At 36.4% G+C, this 20682-nt stretch overlaps 2 protein-coding genes and 1 non-coding gene across 4 annotated transcripts; 1 reads left to right on the top strand and 2 right to left on the bottom strand.

Moving 5' to 3' along the window:
- Positions 1-1629: 1629 nt before the first annotated feature.
- Positions 1630-2931, top strand: LOC110871568. Its single transcript, XM_022120249.2, has 3 exons — positions 1630-1795; positions 2417-2505; positions 2608-2931. The coding sequence occupies exons 1-3, from the start codon at positions 1766-1768 to the stop codon at positions 2750-2752; spliced, it is 264 nt and encodes an 87-aa protein (XP_021975941.1). The 5' UTR covers positions 1630-1765; the 3' UTR covers positions 2753-2931.
- Positions 2932-5404: 2473 nt separating this feature from the next.
- Positions 5405-5476, bottom strand: TRNAW-CCA. The gene has a single exon. It is a non-coding gene; the product is annotated as a tRNA-Trp (tRNA).
- Positions 5477-8662: 3186 nt separating this feature from the next.
- LOC110871566 (F-box protein SKIP14) lies at positions 8663-12028 on the bottom strand. Of its 2 annotated transcripts, XR_002553832.2 has the most exons (3): positions 10418-12028; positions 8994-9953; positions 8663-8886 (listed from the first exon to the last, which is right to left on the bottom strand). XR_002553832.2 is itself a non-coding variant. In XM_022120248.2 (2 exons), exons 1-2 carry the CDS (start codon positions 11213-11215, stop codon positions 9483-9485), a joined length of 1269 nt encoding a protein of 422 aa, XP_021975940.1. In that variant the 5' UTR covers positions 11216-12028; the 3' UTR covers positions 8663-9482. The 2 variants fall into 2 exon arrangements, 1 of the variants encoding a protein (XP_021975940.1); XM_022120248.2 differs by having other exon boundaries at positions 8663-9953.
- Between the last annotated feature and the right edge of the window lie 8654 nt (positions 12029-20682).

Raw genomic sequence — 20682 nt, 5'->3', positions numbered from 1 at the left:
ATACTTGCTGAATGCTGAATGCTGAATGGTGTTATATACTTACTGAATGGTGTTATATACTTGCTGAGTGGTGTTATATACTTACTGAATGATGTTATATACTTGTTGAATGATGTTATATACTTGCTGCATAATGTTATATACTTGTTGAATGGTGTTATATACTTGTTGAATGGTGTTATATACTTCCCATAATTAAGGTGGCGGTTATGGGAAGTTTTTAATTAATTGAATTAATGATAAAATTACTTGTTTACCCTTTTTAATTAATTTAGATCTAATGGCTGAGATTCTTTCTTACCTTTCTCACACTTTTGGTCTTTTTTACAATAACCTTATCCTACAATCACATTATACAAATTATCTTTAAATAAAAATACATATTAGAAAACACAACGATATGCGAACACATACAATCAAACATGTACAAATTTGCCACACGATACAAGTTTACTTCGCAACATAAGTAAACATGTCATGAATGAATACATCATTTTTTTGGTTGTTGGATTTAAATAATCTCAAGTTTCATCATTTGTTTGATAACACTCTCAACTTATGAATTGTACCACATCACTCTCAATTTTCAACTTATTTTCTTCTATTACTCTCAAACTAAACTAACTGGAACCTAACTCAAACTCAAGAATTGTACCACACCACTCCCAACTTTCAACTTATTTTCCCCTGACACTCTCAAACTAATTGAAACTTAACTCAACTAATTCTTTTGTCAATGTGGCATCTGACGTGGCAATTCTTTGCTGACGTGACATTTGATTTTAGCACTTTTACCGACATGGCGTCTAATGTGGCATCTGCCATGGTTTTTTTTTGACATGGCATCTGATGTGGCACTTGTTTAGTGACGTGACATCTGACGTCAGTTAACCGGGTGAGAGTTCAATTAGTTTTGGAGTTGCAGAGGAAAAAAAAGTTGAAAGTTGGGAGTGATGTGTCACAGTTCGTAAGTTGGAGGTATTATCGTCCAAATGGTGGAAGTTTGAATTATTTAAATCATTTTTTTGAAGTACAATATTAGAATTATTCACCCAATTTTTTCGTGTTCTCGGTCCGTAATATCCTTGAAGTCCATGAGTATAGCGGGGGCTTAGTGGGGCGAGTAAAAAGGGTTTGCAAGGAATCATCATCATCTCATGTTGAAGCTTGTGGAAAGCAATGAATAGTCTTTTTTTTAAGGGAAACAAGTGAATGTGGTCGACATCTTCAACGAAGTTCGCTCTATTGGGTTCCTTTGGATCAAGAATAGATCGAATCTTAGGAATTTAAAGTGCGAAAATTGGTGTAATTATGTAGTTGTTTGGTTGGTGTGCCTCCCGGTTTTCGAGTGGTTTTTTTAGTTTAAATAAAGTTTTCCTTAGAAAAAAGCACTCTAGTTTTTTATTATTTTTACAAAATCAAAAACAACATAACTAACATATATGTAAATCATTTTCATAAACTTTTTCTAGACGTGTCTAGATGTTTTCCATTAGTTTCACATGGGAGAAAAATAGAATTCGTATACGAATTGAACTCCATGAATCCAGATTGATGTACATTTATGACGGTTGAAGACCAAACTTTCCGTGTTTGTGCACTTTTAGCGACGCCTAAAGATTATAAAATGCATGGAAACAAGCTTTGCTAAACGATCTTCTCATTTGCATTGTTTTTCTTTTATAGAAACCAGCAAGCAAATAATCATTTTTTTTTGTTGGGGAAATAGGTTTTAATCGTTTAATTATTTATTCTCTCGTTAAAGATGTCTTGGCAGAGATGGATTAAACCCGAGGTACTTTTTTCATTATTATGCCGTGTTTTTGAGGCATTTTTTTCATTATTGTGAAGTGTTTTTTAAAGGTTAGGCCGAAGAGGACCGTCCTACCATAAGAATCATTATTGTTTTAACAGTGTTGTAAGAATTGGTAGGCGGTCGGTGAGTTACTCACTAGTGATTAATCAAGATTAATAGAGATTAATTGGATTGAAATTTATATGTAATTTTTAGTTTTGTTTTCACATATACATTTTTAAGCGTAGGCATGTTTTAACACCTCGTTAGCCTATTTTTTTAAGTAACAAAAGGGGATTTATAAGGTTTTGTCAAAATTTGTTCGGAACATGGCCGAAATAGGACTGTTGTTGACCGTCTAGCGATTAATCGGCCATTACTCGGTGAACCTTCGATTAGTGATTAATCGGCGACTAACCAGAGACTAGGGAGGATTTTACAACCATGATAAGTGAATAACCACCGATGCTTGCCTCTTTCATTTGTTGGCTAACCGGTTGAACTAATGTTATTCGATTTTCAAAACATTATACACTATTTTATGATTTTCTTTTCTTTATATTTAAGAAATTTGATAATTTGTATGTATAAAGTTTATCATCTTTGTATTTCTTTTTGTAGGTTTACCCTTTAATGGTACCAATTGCGGGAGTTATTGGACTAGTTGCAACGCAACTTGTACGTAACATATCCACCAATCCTGATGTGAGGTAAAACTTTTGATCCTATATCTAGGAAACTCTACAAACAAAAAAAAATATATAGTAAACAATCGATGCTAAATGTTATGCATCGCGTAACTTTGATTTTAGGGTTACTAAAGAAAATAGAGCCGCGGGGATCTTGGAGAACCATAGCGAGGGTGAAAAGTACGCGGAGCATAGATTAAGAAAGTTTGTTCGAGGTCGGACCCCTCAGATCATGCCATCAATCAACGACTATTTTACTCGGGAGTAATGTTTTGAAAATCAAATAGATTGATTGAAGTGGTACCATATTGGTTGAATTTTGCATCGATTTTCATATCATGGATTTAGATAAACAAATTTGAAAAGAGATATGATGTATTTTTTTCAATCTGTTCATTAGCATTTAGGGGTGTGTTTTTTCTTTATCGATGGATAACATTTTCTTTATTCGTGGAATGTGTTAACACCTAAAATAGTATTTATAAGTGTGTAAAAAGGTCAATAAGTACATTTTTTTAAAATATTCTTTTTCTTATTTAGTGAAAGTCTCTTAAGACCATGTGTAGTGGAAGACACCAATAATACCCCCATCCTTGGGCGTTTTGCGCCATATGGCAGTCCAGTCAACAAAATAATTAGTTGGTTTATTAAGTATATAGAATTAGTAGACAAATGAATTTGTTTAACACTTAAAAGAAGAAGCATTTCTACCATTGTACACTATGTAAGTCAGTTTATGAATTTATGCACAATTATTTGAGTTATCATAAGATATAACACTTTGGTTGCACGGATGTTTGAAAAAATCACATGGCAAAGATATGTTATTTAGATCGAGTGTTGTGGAACAACGCCTAGAGTGTGACCACCACCCACGTCGGAGGCACATTGATGCAAAACTTGCTGGAAAATTCGTAAAAAAGAAAGTTTTTCACCCAGTGTTAAAGTGTATTTTTTCGCCAACTTTGGACAATAGTATTTATATTATACTTTGGTAAATATAAGTATTATTAACTTGGTTTGTGTTATGTGTTGTTAGAGCTTCGCAACAAAACAAACCACGTCCAAAGCAGAACTAAGATGAATGAAATATTGGTGCCCGATTGTGTCGCTTTGATAGCGGACTTTGGCCTTTTGAAGGTTGGTTCAAGTGGCTCGGGACTGGTGCGACTGACTATGGTTCAGGTTGGATGTGGGTGGTGCAGGTCTGGTAGGTCGGGTCAGGAACAACTAATGGCGTCAGTAGTAACACCTCCTAACATCATCAACTGCTAATGAGGTCATTATTGGGATGTCATCATTTTGGAACCATTAGTGGTTCATCGATTAGTTGGTTTCTTATATACCTGCGGGTTTTAGAGTCTTCCAGCAATATGTTCATCTTTTTCAAGGTATACCTTCGGGTTTTAGTGTCTTCCCTGACAGTATAAACTGCTCAAATTGTTGTACCCTGAGAAACAAAGGAGTTATCTTGAAAGACTTGAAATTTGTTCTTGGAGACCATGTTCAACACGATTATATGTTGGAAACAAAATACAAGACCATGAGCATTGCAATATGTGGAATTGTAGAGATTTTGGATCTTTTCAAGATTAAATAAGATTTACCCACAAGTTTATATTATGACACTAAAGATGCAATATTAATTGCATCTAATGTCATAATGTAACAACACTTTTTGAAATAAATCTATTATATGTGAAAAAGTTGTGGTCATATGACAATCAACGTGGACCATAATATGCAAATGGAACAACATTGTGGGCAACACTATGCAACACACTTCTCTTGCCCTTTCCATTACACCCAAAGGACAAATAAATATAGGGTTGAGTTTATTGGCCACAACAATAACACCTTTACATGAAAGAAGCCTTAAAAAGATATGTTCATGAGTTTTGAATTATTATTATAGGTGTGATGCTGCTAATCAACATAACTTTTCTGATGTGAACTTAGAAGACAATATAATATGAAAGAAACAAACAAAAAATATGATCTCGGATTGATGTTGGTATGTTTAAATGGTTGGCATACACTAATAAAGATATTTCGGTACCGCTTGAGAGTGATTGTTCTGTTTTTTTTTTTTTTTTTTTTTTTTTTTTGAACTGCAATAGAGAGTGATTCTAATCGTAAATTCACAATTCGTAATTCGTGAAGTTGCATCCTTTGAATAATACGGCAAAATTTTGTACCTTATTTGTAAAAGTGTCATTTTCATTCATTTTAAAGGCGTCATTTTCATTCATTTTAGTATTTTACCTATAAATAGAATAGAATTGATATTCACTAGTCATGGTGTAATTATAATTTTTTTCAAATTGCTCGATGGTCGAGCAAAAATGCTCGGAAATACACTCGTTTGGTTTGTAAATAGACCACATACGAGCAAAGGAATGTTAGCTCGTTGCTCGCTCAATTGGCTCATATTAATTTTTAATACACACACAATTATACATACTAATCTATAGGGTAGTTATCTTATTATCAAATACCCAAACTAATAAACAAGTGAATACTCAAAGTGTAAGTTGCTCTGTCTGTAGTCTGCGAACCACATCTGCAGACCCTAATTATCAAATATCCGCTCTCATTGCCACCCATTTCAGGATTTTTCACATCAAGACTTCACAATCGAAAATTCGAAGGTCACTATCATGTAAACATGGATCATATTTTGCTATTGCTAATTCAGATGTTCGACTCCTTTTATAGGATTCTCAAAATTGATCGACGCTCGATCAAAAAATGCTTGGATACACTCGTTTTATTTCGGCTTGGTTTGAATTATAAACAATCCAAACATAAACAAATGCAATAAAAGAAACTGCTGTAGAAACTAGAACATGTGAGCTGAAAAAAAAATACAAAGGAAATTAATTAACAAACAAAAAAAATAAGGATCAATCAAGGGATTTGAACCCGACGTGAATCGAACACGCAACCTTCTGATCTGGAGTCAGACGCGCTACCATTGCGCCACGGATCCTTGATGTAAACCCTCTGTAATCATATATATAAAAGGTTCTTCGTACGCTTAGAAACTTGTACATCCTGCATAGAACCTTGTACATTACACAACAAACAGCCGTCTTCCTTTTGAGGAACCAGGTGTCATACATCTGCTGATTGGCTTGTACAATAATCTTGTTCCTAACTCATCGGTTGATGAAGAACCCTGGATTGATTCTAGAAGGTTTACTAACAACTGAAAATTTTGCTTCAAGTGAAACTACCAATTTACCCTTGTCTCATCAATGTTTTGAAATTAACTCTACAAAATTTCTTGAGTTAAATGTGAATTTAGTCCATGTAGTTTGAGTTATTTTGTCAGTCTAGTCTCATAAAGGTTTCACTTTTTGTCTGTGGATCCAAAAAGGTTTCACCATTGCCATTTTAGTCCACTGGGTTATTTCATCAATTTTTTCTGTTAACGAGAAGGGCAATTCAGTCATTTAATATGTAATTCTGTTAGCTAGAAGACAATTCGGCCATATAAAATGAGCGAATTGCACTTCTCGTTAACAAAAAAAATGGATAAAGTTAACCCAGTTGACTAAAATGGCAACGATGAAACTTTTTTTGACTCGCATGCGAAAAATGAAACCTTTGGACTAAACTGACAAAACGACCAATACCACAGAGACTAAAATGACATTTAACTCAAATCTCCATTATATTATAAGAAAACGTCGACATTGAATACCATTGTTAAAAGAAAATTTTGCTAGTTGGATGGTCAACGACCTCCCATAACCAAGGTTTTAAAAACCGGTTTAAATAAGCTGGTTGAACCAGTTAAACCGGATGCCGGAAGCTTGTTCGGCACGATTCATACCGGTAAACTTGGGAAACGACAAAGAAGTTGTACCGCCGGTAAATTAGGTTATACCGATTTAAACCAGTATACTGGTACCGGGTCAAGGTTAGGGGTGTTCAAAAAGATACGGATCCGAAACCGAATCCGAAATATTCGAAAATCCGTATCCGAAATATCCGAAATTTCGGATATCCGAAAATTCGGATATCCGAAAATCGGATAATCCGAATTTTCGGATTCGGGTTCGGATATGAATTTCAAAAATTTCGGATAATCCGATTATCCGATATCCGAAAACTAATTATTTTTTTATAAATATATATAGTATATGAGCATTATATTTTGTTTGAAGTATTGTAAAAGTTAGTAAAAAAGTAGTAAATAATTGTATTCGTGTGAATTTATGATTGTTTTTAGTTTTAAATGTTGGAAATTTATAAAATCGAATATAAGTTTAGTTTTAATCTATACACGAAACGGATTTTTTTTATTTTTTTTATAAATTCGGATATCCGTTTGGATATCCGAATCCGTATCCGAAATTTCGGATATCCGAAAATCGGATATCCGAAATTTCGGATACGGATTCGGATATCAAAATTCACTATCCGAAATTTTCGGATATCCGGTTTTCGGATATCCGAAAACCGGATAATCCGATCTTGAACACCCCTAGTCAAGGTTGGGTTATACCGATTTAAACCGGTATTGGGTCAAGGTTAATTTGGACTTTTTTAACCAGTATACCCTTTACACAATTACATACTAACATTTTTTTCTTCCAAATATACTTTTTTAACGGCTCACAGTGCATGTTTGGGGTTCCTTATTTTGAAGAAAAAAGTCCTTTTACATGCCCAAAAGTCCTTTTTTTGGGTGTTTGCCTTTCCTTTTTTAGCCCAAAAGTCCTTTTCCAAAGGCAAAAGTCATGTTTTCCTGACTTTTTGTTTCCAAAAGGACTTTTCCAAAAGTTGAAAATAAGTTAAGCCAAACATGCCCACAATATATAAAAACAATCGGCAAGTGATGAAAACAACATAATGCACAAGATTTACAGCCCTAACATTGTGATCGCAATTCACACCACTTGCCCAAATCAATGGTCACCAATTCGACCTGTTGTTTTATCTAATTAAACTTTGACCTCTTGAATGATCTTCTTGGTGTTGAATACCAAATCGTGTGACGTTTTAAGATTGGGAACTGCTGAAAGGGTTGAGATTTATCTAGATCTCAAAGTTTTGAGACACTATGCTCTTGAAAGTTCACATTAAAACCGAGTCAAAGCCTATGGTTTTCATCTTTGAACTTTGATTTACCAACTCATCTTTGTGTTCCCTATACCTGTTACAAGAATGAAAAACTGCCAGACCTTTTAGATCTCAAACTTTGACCTTGAACATGTTCAAATATTTGAGTTTTGACTTCAAATTATAATACTAACACTACTGCATCACATCACACTTTATACAAGGAAAAAAAAAATCACCACAAAAGTAAAAATGGTGTTATCTAGCACATAATACTTGTTTATTTCATGTGTTATTTATGCAAACAATATCAAACAACATCCTCTAATTCAAGATCTAAGAAGAGTCTGAAAAATGGCTAAAAGGGTAAAAGTGCAATGATAAAATTATTTGATGAATCATTCGGTTAAAAGTACACATGGTTCCTAAAATGTTGGTCTAGTGGTCAAAAGGCGCTCTCCCTATAGACGCAGGTTCGATTCCCGCTTGGGCCATTTTCGAGGGACATCTGGTGAAAGGACGAATTGAGGCTTTAATCTCGTGTTTAGACTTGACGCAGGGGTGAGGGTTTACAGATTTCATCCGGTTCCCGCGCATCAGCGGGCACGGTCTTATGACGGTCGATCTTGGGCATAACCCCGAACAGGGTATAGTTTACACGTGAGATTGTTTGCGTTAAAAAAAATACACACGGTTAGACTGGAAGGTATGGAGGAGGCAAGTCCTCCAAGGATGGGCCGCCACGTCACAGCCACGTAGGAGTGGCTTGGAGGGAATGGACCTAGGGGTGGGGGATGAACCCCTTTGTGTATATATATATGTATGTATAGGTATATGTGAGAGAAGGAAGGAGAAGGAGGCCCGACGAGTTCGGCTGTAGGCTGCTGGTGAGGCCGGGACGGAAGGGAGGGGGGCGGTGTTGGGGACCGGCGCCGGGCCTCGCCGGTCCCCATACCGTCCAGTTTTAGAATAAGAAAATCAAAGAAACATTAATTGGTCAAAATGGATCAGCGAATTTGCCGTTTATAAAAAAAACAACAATATTTAACATATCACGTGATATGATGCAATTGCCACACCCTGTAATCAAGTTATCAAAGTAGTGATCACGTGAAAACTACATCTTGGTCAACTAAGCCGTGATAATATCGCCAAAACTTGTACTCATGTACCCCAATAAAATATAACATGTCACACCTTTTTGCATGTTCTATTTTTGGACCTACAAAAACCAACGCGCTGTAATACACTTGTACAGTTGTACCCTATGCATTAACAATTGTACCCTGCATGGTCTTGTATCTTTTCAAATCAGCAACACTACAAGTGCTGACACAAAGCAATAAGCATACAACTGAATACAAAGTCTTTATTGTCATTACAAACAAACATTATGGTAAAAACAGAAAAGACAGACTCAGCAAAACGAAACATACCGGGCCACCCACAAACGTATCCACGATCGTGAAACGGGTCGGTCTTGTAGCTGACCAGACCTGCATACACCCAAATAGCCCCAACCGCACTATCACGTTCGAAAACTGAGATCACGTGATTCACGTCATTGTAGCGGTCAACAACGTCGACCCATTGACCCACAGCATGTGCATCCATGAATAACAGTATAACACCTGATCTCGAACCCGAAGTCCCCGGACCACATCCACATCTCATCACGTTAACAAGTACTAACCCAAACACGAACCCTAACCATGCCCTCGATAAGCGTGCAAGCGCGCAATCCGACCCCCTATCATGTAACGAGAACAGCACCCCCTCTCTTTAACCAACTTCTAACATACTTTTGTTACTTTTCTTTTTTCATATTTCGACCGGCAAACGGATATAGGGGAATGATTCATAAACATCACAAACCAATATGAGCTTTTTTTTTCATCTTTCAATCAAATGTGGTACCAACGAATCTACCCACGTGGCTCTTGACACCTAGGCAGTTGTTTCAAACATTCTGAGCAGAGATACTCCAACGAAAACGTTTCTTCATATTCACTATTATGTACACACCGCCCGCATTCAGCACACCTAGGAATGCAGATTATGCAAGCTCTACATTGCTCTTTCGGTTGACAACCGCCAGCTGGACAGTCATAGACGAGCCTCAGGTTCTGACATCTAGGGCAAATTTCAACATCTATAGCACGATCATCATCATCACATGGCGTATACGAGTTTGCCCGGTGATAATAATGTGGAATGTAATTGATTTTCTGAATTCCCAACAAGTTATTCAACAGTTCATAATGATCAAGTGTTATTCCGTAAAATCCACCTGTTTTTATATGCTTTATACCAGCGGTTTCTGTATTCGAGTTGAAAGCCTTCAGATTATTCAAGATACCCTCGATACTGAGTCGTGTGCATCCAGGAATGAATAACTATATTAAAAAGAACAAGGCATTATTAGCATTACAAAAAACACAACAGATCAAACAGATTATAAAATAATTATATTATCTTAGCTATATATAGCTATGCAGTTAATATCGGTGATATATCGGTTATCCGTCCCCATGTAAAAATATTGGTGTCAAATATCGGTACCGATATTATCGGCGATATTGACCGACATAACTGATATATCACTGAATTGTTAAGTGTTAAATTGCTATATATATATATATATATATATATATATATATATATATGAATTCTGCATGATATCCCACCGATATCTCACCGAGATAACATAAATCTCAAATATCGGTCCTTGACAGATATCCAATATTTTACCGCATTAACTGCATAGATATATAGGTGTATCCTAATGACAATATTAAATACAGTAAGCATATTAAAATTAAGATTAGAAAAAAATAAAATGTTTGAAACAATTGTTTACCTTGGTCAGTTTTGGGTTCGTTTCCAAAACGCGCCTGAGACCATCATCGGTGATCTTTGGGCATTTTATTAGGCTCAGGCACTGAAGATTACCGTCAGCGCGATTAGTTAACTGAACAAGAATATCATCAGTAATTCTCTCATTCAATGGCTGATCAATGTACAGATTTCTCCATAAAAGAGAATCGTTATGGATAGTGGAGCACAAAGATTTACAAACACGCTCCACCGCAAGAAGATCTTTAGTTCCCAAATAACTAAGAGCTAGAACAAAAGCCTCATGGGGCTCTCCTCCAATAACATCAGGACACGTGGCAACATCGTTTACAGACTCTTCAGATTTTGTAACAAAAACACTTTCACTCACACAGTCAAAATCCTTATAGTGTTGATCATGGAACATCAAATTAGTGGGAATCGACTGGAACTTCATAGCACTGTTCAAAAAGAAATTGAAACCTGCGAATAACCCGTAATCTTCTCTATGATTCACATATGTGTTTCTCATATAATCCCCATAATCAAGTTCTAAATCACCAATCCATCCTGTAATCGCGGTAAACGTGGTACTAATATCAATATCCATCCCAAACGGATCCGATGGCAACAAATCAATAATGTCTTTCGATACAGATTCCGGTGAACCACCTTTATCAACTATCTCCCTCCGTGAACCAAACCGATCATATAACTCATCATGACCCCCTTTCTCACTGTTCACTATTCTCAGCGGCGAAACCATACTGTCTTCCGACGTATGAGCAGGAAAAATCGGACGCTGAGAGTAATTCAATGCCATTTTCTATAAACCCTAGAAACAAAAATACCTTTTTCGGATACAGAAATAAACCGAATGAAACTGAAACCAACAAAAACCTGGAAAAAAGACACCTTTTCGGATATGAAACGAAAGGAACCGAACGAAAACGAACAACAGTGAATTCAACGAAACCGAACAAAGCCGAATTCAACGAAACCCTAGAAATTCAAGACAAGCAACATGACAAAACCAAAAGGGGGAAAAGGAAGAACTTCCTAATCTTTTTAAATTTTTTTATTCTTTTATTTTTTTGAAACTTTTTTTTTGTTTGTTTTCTGTTGAATACCTAAAAACCTAAAAATAACAAAACAAGAAAACCCTAACTTTTTGGGGGCAAACTAAAAAAAGGCGCCAAAATTTCCAAAAATTTCACAGAGTTTCTTGTATAAACCTATAATACAGATTATTAACAAACACTGTACAAATAAAGAATCAACGAATAACGAAACCCTAACGTTCAATTATTCAAATCAGAACCTCAATTCACAAACAATAACACAAAAATCAATCAAATCCGATACAACTAAATCAAACAATTGAATAAGTAGATGAATTCGACCTGATTAAACCACGAAAAAACCCTAACTTCCGGTGAGAACGAACGAACAACGAACGGCAATCGAATTGGTCAAAATTGGAGGCTGTGAGAATCAATTGGGGGTGAATGCAGGTGCCATAGAGCGAATCGAACGAGAATTCGATCCGATTTGGGGGAAAATGTTGGTGAAATTGGATGAATTGTAGAGAGAGAAAGTGGGGGAATTGTAGAGAGAGAAAGAGTGTGGGAAAGGAGATGAATGGGAATGTGTTGTGGGGAGTATTAGTATGAGTAAATGAGGTGGAAACCGACACGTGTCCGGTTGTTAGGGTTTTACTGGTTCATGTGGCGGGAGTTTGGAATGTATCTGGTTTTGCGGTTGACCGTTTGTGGTGGTGTTTTACCGGTTACCGGTAATTACCGTAATGGTAAACTATTTTGGTGGATTGTTTGCTCTATTTTTGTTCGGAACCATCCGTTTTTTCGTGAATTTTTTGGGATAAATTTAAAGTTTTAAATAAAAAAAATAATCAAAGGATAATATGAAGATAAAAACACAAATCAGAAGTAAAAATAAAAGGTAAATTAAAATCAACGCGTATTAACCATCCTCGCGTTACGGTGGGGGCATCAACACTAAATTTGCAGCGTGTAAATATGAATAACTTAGATTGAAACGTAAAACTTAAAAATTAATAAATAAGTTGATCTAGGACCCGCGTTTTGCGACGAACTTTCCAAACGGAAAAAACGTAGACGACGTAAAAACGTTGAACCACACACACGTTGTACCATGTTAACTCGTAAAATTTAGACGGAAGGTAAAACAAAAATTTGCGTAAGATGAAAAATATAGGGAACCAAAGTTGAAAGTACAAAATCAACTAGTATTAATATCAACTAGTAAAATCAACTAGTATTAATATCAACTAGTAAAATCAACTAGTATTAAGAACCCTCGTGTTGTGGCGGGGCCATCAACACTGAATTTTGGCATGCGAATTCGAATAACTTAGACAAAACTTAAAACATAGAAAAGAATAACTAAGTTGATCTAGGATCCGAGTGTTGCGACGAATCTATCAAACGGAAAAAAATAGATGACGTAAAAACGTTGAACCACGTACATTGCGTCATGTTAACTCGCAAAATTTAAACAGAACGTAAAACGAAAAACATCGTATGATGAAAAGTGTAGGGGACCAAAGTTGAAAGTATAAAAGTTGTAAAGTTAAATTGTAAAAAAAAAAAAGATAAAGCTTTGATATTATAAATAAAAAAATAAATAGTTTTGGGTTAAAAGTGAAAAGTCAATTTTCTTTTTTAAAACCTCACAGAGCATGAGGTACACACCTCTATATACACCAAAGCTTTGGAATTGTTATTGCAATTGTACACACAATTTTCTTGTGTGTAGCTATGGAATTGTTATTGCAATTGTACACACAATTTTCTTGTGTGTAGCTATGGAATTGTTATTGCAATTTTTACGTAATTAATTATTATATTTTATTGGTTGATGAAGTTTAGATAATTGGATGATTTATAAATTACTAGCAGCCCTGAAGTTGAGTGTGTTCAACATGATGTTGTGTGGATAATCATAGAATTCGGTGGCAAAATAAAACAAAATATAATTGTTGTTTACAAAATAAGTTTTTGTATACTCATTGTAATTACTTTTTTAGAAATAATTTACGGTGCTAAACTACAAAAGAGAAGTACTCTTTCATTGTTTTTTAATTGTCTTGTAAACATTCATTTTTACTTATGTATCTTCGTTTATGATGCAAACTAAATAATTTACGGTGCTAAACTACAAAAGAGAAGTACTCTTTCATTGTTTTCTTATTGTCTTATATACATTCATTTTTACTTATGTAGTTATGTGTCTTCATTTATAATGTCAAACTATAACAACTAGTATTAAGGGCCCCCGCGTTGCGGGGGCGCCGTGGAGGTGGGGGATACACCGTGCCAAATAGCACTGATGCTACACAACTACCAGCGATCAACAACATCAGAAAAGCCCGTTAAAATAAAATAAATAAAAAGAAAAAATAACACCGAACGAAAAGCATACGTAAAATCGTTGAACCACGTATGTCAGTTGCGAAATGTTAATGCGAAAAAATAAGACTGAAATGTAAAAACAGAAAAGAATAACTATGTCGATCTAATATCACGCGCGTTGCAATGAACCTGACAAACAGGGAAAATAGACGCGTTATGAGGGTCCTGTCAAACAGGAAAAAATAGTCGAAAAAACTTTGAAACCCACACGTACGTTATGGTGTGTTTACTCGCAAAAGTATAACAAAACATAAAACGAAAAAACTGAAAAAGATGAAAAATACATGGATCAAAGTTGAAAATAAAAATGTGTTTGGGTTAAATTGCAAAAGATGAAAACTTTTGGGTTAAAAGTAAAAAAAACAAAAAGGTTATAATGCAAAACATAAAACCTTTGGGTTGGAAATGAAAAATCAACAATTTTTTTTTTGAAACACTCCCCATGCTTAAGTTACAAACCATAATGCACAAACATTTTCATAATTTATAATATGGTAATGAGCGACGTCAATTTATAAATATTTTTTATTGATGTCGTTATCTTTTGGTATTCAGATGTCTATCAACTTTATGAAAGAATTTTCTTAATGGGCGGGTTGGTTAAACCATATTCAACAATATTGATTTGTATAATCAAGTTTTTATATACTTTTAGTGCTTTGTTATGAAAATTATCAATATTACACTATCACCAATTTTGGAACACAAATATAAGATGTTCAAATAGCTATTGCCTTGAATCTCGCTAGAAAAATACTCTATCTAGCTCTTATAATACACATATAATAAATCAATCCATAAAGCTCATGTAAGGACACTTTAAAATATCCAATATAAGGAAGCATGTAACCCAAGCTTTGATTATTTCAATCAAGGTAGCTACCCTAATTCACATCCCTAAGAAGCAAGCAAGGTTCTTCAAGGTAATGATTTTAGATATTATATTGCATAATATGGTATTAGATACTCGTTGATGACACGTCTACATTGTCCATTGTAATTATCTTACAATCGAACCCTATTGTCATAAATTGCTTTGAACTTTTGGACCATAATGGTAATATAAGGTTCGAGTAAAATGCTAAAATGGTCCCTGACTTTAGTCACTTTTGCCACTTTAGTTCAAAACTTTTTATATCTGCCATTTCCATCCAATTGGCAAATTGAGTTAGAATTTTCTATTAATTTTTCTCTTTTTTATCGGTTTCCTCATTTCAATTAAGGGTATAATCGTCATTTTATGTCATAATATATTTTAACTAAATGAGGAAAACGACAAAAAAAGAGAAGTTAACAGAAAATTCTAACCCAGTTTGCTAGTTGGGTGAAAATGGCAAAAAAAATGAAACCTTAAGAACCCAGATACAAAAAAAAAAAATCATTTTTGGATTGAAATCGCAAAAGTTACCTAAACTCATGGCCGGCCCTGGGGGTGGGCGGGGAGGACCACCGGCCAGGGCCCGATATTTCGAGGGGCACGTTTTTTTTATGAAAAAACCCGATATGTGCATGTAAAATATTTTTTAATAGGGTACACCCATACAAACACCAACATAGGCCCCCTTACGAAACTATTCTTATGGTTTAGATTAGTTATTAACCCCTTTGGCATTAGATTTAGACCTTTAGTGAGCCCAATACTTAATTTCGTTAAGGTCTAATGGCACACTTTTTCGAGATCGAACAGGGTACACGAATTCTCAGGGCCGGCCCTGCCTAAACTTATGGACTATTTTCGCATTTTACTCATAAAGTTTTAGGATCAAAGTTTAGTGAAATAAAACTGAAGGGCCCAACAAGGTTATATGGCCGAATTGTCTTTCTAGTTAACATAATTACATATAAAATGACCGAATTGCCTTCTAGTTAACAGAAAAAAATGATGAAGTTAACGCAGTGGACTAAATTGGCAACGGTGAAACCGTTTTGGACCCACATGAGAAAAATGAAACCTTTGGAGTAAAATGGCAAAATGGCGCAAACCAAAGGGCCTAAAGTGGCATTTAACTCTAAAAAAATTATGTATATAAACAAAGGAGAGAGTTGGTTCTAAGAGTTCCAATATTTTTAATGTGTTTGTGTGTGGCTTTGGTGTGAGACGAACGCAAAGAATAATAACCAAAGGAGGAATCAAGTTATATTCGCAAATTATAGTTTATAATTAGTGCCTAAAGCTTACCCATTACATCTCCAAGTAGGTGAATCACTTATAATATAACTTGGTAAACTTCAATCCTCTTAAGGACTAACTATTCAATTTAGTATCATTGAGTACTAATACAACCACCACTCCACTTAATGGAAATTGGAAGGTTATGGACATATAGTTGCCTATAATCATTAATGATTAGAAAAATACAATCTATTATAATTTATTTATTATAACTGTGTGATAATATCAAAGAAACGTATAAGTGAGTTTTTTTTTTTTTTTTGTGAACTAGGGGGTTACCATTCGCGCTCTGTAATGGGTTCGAAACGTGGATAAAAATAAGCAAATTGTGAGAGTTTAAAGTTGTTTTACTTAAGGGGCTAAACATGTCATTATCAAAGTTGAGGGGCTAAAGTTGTTTATTATTAAAGTTGAGAGGCTAAATTTGTTTTAGTTAAAGGGCTAAACATGTCATTATTAAAGTTGAAGGGCTAAACATGTGATTATCAATGTTGAGGGGCTGAAGTTTATTATTAAAGTTGAGGGGCTAAAGTTGTTTGATGTAGTTAAGGGGCTAAACATGTCATTATTAAAGTTGAGGGACTAAACATGCCATTATTAAAGTTGAGGGTAAACATGTCATTATTAAAGTTGAGGGGCTAAAGTTGTTTAATATTAAAGCTGAGGGGCTAAAGTTGTATTAGTTAAGTGTCTAAACATCTCGTTAAGCTGCTTGCTATAATCATATTTGCAGTCAGTCAGGTTTCAAAATAACATTTTTATTCTTTCTTTGACCTTTACAATGTTAAATAATATATTAATATAGCTTCTATTATACATATAGGTTTTTTAGTGGCATGAAAATCCTTTTCAGGTTGAAATGCAATTTGAAGTGGCATATATCAAGTGGTGCTATTGGCTGTTTAGCTGCTTGATAAAAGTTGTATATTAGGTATATACGTTTTCGACCCTCCGGTCGAAAATCTCAAGCTTCGCGATACTGGTACATGTTTCGGCTTGCAGGTCTTTCGTACTTACCATTCTTTATCTTTGGATAAGTAATCGTTATATGCGTGTAGACTTAAATATGATTACAAACTATATGAATAATCTATGTTATTCATTATAAGGCCTTAAGAGGTTGTATGCATTAACATACACTTTTAATGACTTTCGGCTTGTTTCTTTTTCAGCTGTAATTTTGTTTGACCCGTTTGAGAAACGTAGTCATTCAAGCTTTAATAAGTAAATGGGCCGAAATTGCCACTACTGTCAACTATGCATTTTCCGAGTTTATACAAAAATTATATTATTGTAGACTTTGTTTGTTATGCACTTGTAGGACCTCATGCAACCTATAAATGATGAATTAATGATGTATGCAAATTACTCAAGAGACGGCGGTGTTTCTTGTTAGCATCAATCTGAAGCAAGAAATTATACTGTAAGTTTTTTTTTTTTTTTTTGGAAAGGCAAAAAAAAGTAAATTATCACACAGTTATAATACATAATTTTTTTTAATAAAAAAGATATATAAATAAAGTCCAGAAAACTTGTTAAGTTACATCAAAACAGAAGGTAGACGGGCAACAAGCTGCGCCGCCAATCCTTTCTGAATTGCAAACCCCAACAATAGAAAAGAAAGAAAGGCATGTTGATCTGTATGTTTATATAGTGAAAAAAGAAAAGAAAAGAAAGAAAGGCATGTTGAGCCAGGGGTCACTTTTGGGAGCGGCCTCTCTGTCTTCTTACCCCTGCTGGTTCGATTCAAAAGCGGTCCGATAGTGTTACATGCCAAACAGGAGAACACAACCCAAAAGACTAGTCTGGTGGGTAAGAGAGTCCATTTGTTATATAAACCCCACATCAGTTGCCCATACAACCGATGTGGGACAAGTCCCATACCTTGCAATGGTATTAGTCGACCCTCCTTAAGGGCCAACGTCCTCGTTGGTCACGGCCATGTTGGTCACAGCTGGCTTTTTCCAGGCCACCACTCCGAGCCTCGTTGGTCACGGCCACGTTGGTCACGGCTGGCTCTCTCCAGGCCACCACTCCGTGGGCCACCACTCCGAGTTCTGGCTCTGATACCAATGTTACGTGCCAAATAGGAGAACACAACCCAAAAGACTAGTCTGGTGGGTGAGAGAGTCCATTTGGTATATAAACCCCACATCAGTTGCCCATATAACCGATGTGGGACAAGTCCCATACCTTGCAATGGTATTAGTCCATAACAGATAGGGTGAACCTGACCGGTCAGACTTCCGGTTTCCTGGTCCGACCGATCCAACTGGCCGATGCGGTCCGATTTTCAAAACATTGCAATTAACTTCTTAGCCTTCTTATGTGAAATAAAAAAAACTATGTTATCAACTATATATGTATAAAAATGGACAAGAAGTTTGTGGGTCAACCTGCCTGGCCCACGTTGAACCTTTCAACCTGACCCACGACCCGATTTTGGGGTGTTTGTATTAGACTTTGGGCCCACGGCTTCAGTTAGGTTTCTAAGGTCACTCGTAATATATATCGTAACCTATATAGAGATTACAAGTAACCCTAGAAACCTAACTGAGCCCGTGGTCCATAGTCTAATAAACTAATATTTGAAAATTTTCATGGGTCAACATGAGGGTCAACGGAAGCAATTGAACTCCTATCAGTCCAAAGCTTATGTTTTTTTTTTTGAAACGAGAACTTCATTAAAACGCACCCCAAGCCCGAAAACCGAGCGGGGACCCACAACAAGACCTTACAACAAGTTCAAATTACACCAATCCAACCATGAGATATGGTTGTTTCTCGCTCTATTTCTAAACCATAAAAAGCCTAAAGACTTGACTTCAGAAAAAACATCATCCACCTTGGCTTCAACCGAAGAAAACACAGCCCTGTTCCGAGCGATCCACAAGCACCAACACGAGACTATGATAATGCCGTGAACAATCGACTTCATCCCAGGCCCGATATGCCTCCCTTTGTGCACCTCCAAAAGATCTTTAAGACTGAAAGCGAATATAGGAGGGATGCGGCACCACAAACTAACCTTTTGCCAAAGCACCGAAGAGAACCAGCACGAAGTGAAAACGTGCTCCGCCGTTTCGACTTCGGATCTGCATAACGCACATAACCCGTCACCTATCGACACACCCCTTTTGTTTAACGCGTCATAAGTAGGGATCCTATCCATTTCAGCTCTCCAAACCAACAAGTTACACTTACTCGGGATCCATTTACACCAATTCAAGACGAACCCAGCATTGACAACCCCGGAGCCTAACATAACATCTTTAGCCGACTTCACCGAGTAGGTACCGGATTGATCCCCTAACCACTTCCAAACATCGTTCGAATTCCCCAACGAGAAAGTAGATAAGGCAGAAAGGATGTCCGACAGTTCCTTAGTTTCATCATCCGTCTCGGGGTCATGTCTCCAAAGCCATTCCCCTTGAGAACGATCCTGAACCGAGCAGGTTTTAACCACTTCCAAAGCAAACAAATTTGGGAAAAGGATGCAGAGCGGCTCGTCGAAGAGCCACGGATCAAGCCAAAAGAGGGTCGTGTCACCTCTACCCACCTCGGCCCTAAACAACTTCCGAAAACTAATGTTGCCAGGCAACGGTTTATCAAAAACGGACACCAAGCTTTGCCATATGCCACCGCAAGATTTTTTAACCGGAAGAAAAGACCACCCCGAACCGCTTAAGTGAATAGCATCCACCACTTTGACCCACAAGTTATCTTTCTCACGCTTGTACCTCCACCCCCATTTTCCTAACAAGGCACGATTAACATTAATCAGCTTAGTTATACCCAGACCTCCGGCTTTCTTGGGCGAAGCAACTCTATCCCACGCGACCCAATTAATCTTGTTCACCTCGCTAGAACCTCCCCACAAAAACTTTTTAATAATCTTTTCCAACTCCGAGATAACTTTCAGCGGAGCCTTGTATAGAGAGAAATAATAGGTCGGGAGGCTCTCGAGAACCGACCGAATTAGCGTGACTCTCCCACCCATCGACAAAAGGGCTGATTTCCATAATGCAAGTCTAGACTCAAAAATATCGAAAACCGGCCTCCAGTTGTTGACTCTATTCATATTAGCCCCGACTTTTAGGCCCAGATACTTGAACGGAAGAGCGTCAGGACTACACCCGACCATATTAGCCATCGCCCCAACTTCGACGTTTCCAACCCCAATACCGAACAAACTGGACTTACTAAGATTAATCTTAAGGCCCGAACAAGTATGGAAACACCTCAAAAACCTGACGATATTCAAAACATTCTCGACCTCCCAGTCCCCAATGATCAACGCATCATCAGCGAAAAAAAGGTGAGATAATCTAGGTCCGTCATTAGGGAGATCAATCCCTGAAAACACCCCAACCTCACCTGCTTTATCAAGTAAACACGAAAACGCCTCCATGACAACCACAAATAAGAACGGAGAAATCGGATCCCCTTGCCTCATACCTTTGCCACATTTGAATTCGAATGTGGGGGAGCCGTTAACCAAGACCGAAGCGCGCGCGGACGAGAGGATACCAAAAATCCAGTTGCACCATTTTGGCCCGAACCCCATTTGCCGGAACACATCAACCACAAAACTCCAGTGAATGTTGTCATAGGCTTTTTCGAAATCGATTTTGAACAAAAGCGCCTTTTTTTTACATTTTT

Source organism: Helianthus annuus, chromosome 8 (genome assembly GCF_002127325.2).
Source record: "Helianthus annuus cultivar XRQ/B chromosome 8, HanXRQr2.0-SUNRISE, whole genome shotgun sequence".
Classification (NCBI taxonomy): Eukaryota; Viridiplantae; Streptophyta; class Magnoliopsida; order Asterales; family Asteraceae; genus Helianthus; species Helianthus annuus.
The sequence above is the reverse complement of the archived record's forward strand: the minus strand, read 5'-3'. Positions and strand labels throughout refer to the sequence as shown.

What these genes read in the sequence shown, in the direction of transcription:
- LOC110871568 (XM_022120249.2), top strand. Translation starts at nt 1,766, where the DNA reads ATGTCTTGGCAGAGATGGATTAAACCCGAG. An exon ending in AGAGATGGATTAAACCCGAG is followed by an intron (nt 1,796 to 2,416) that starts GTACTTTTTTCA and finishes TTCTTTTTGTAG; the next exon opens with GTTTACCCTTTAATGGTACC. An exon ending in TCCACCAATCCTGATGTGAG is followed by an intron (nt 2,506 to 2,607) that starts GTAAAACTTTTG and finishes CTTTGATTTTAG; the next exon opens with GGTTACTAAAGAAAATAGAG.
- LOC110871566 (XM_022120248.2), bottom strand. Translation starts at nt 11,215, where the DNA reads ATGGCATTGAATTACTCTCAGCGTCCGATTTTTCCTGCTCATACGTCG. An exon ending in CGAACCCAAAACTGACCAAG is followed by an intron (nt 9,954 to 10,417) that starts GTAAACAATTGT and finishes TTTTTAATATAG; the next exon opens with TTATTCATTCCTGGATGCAC.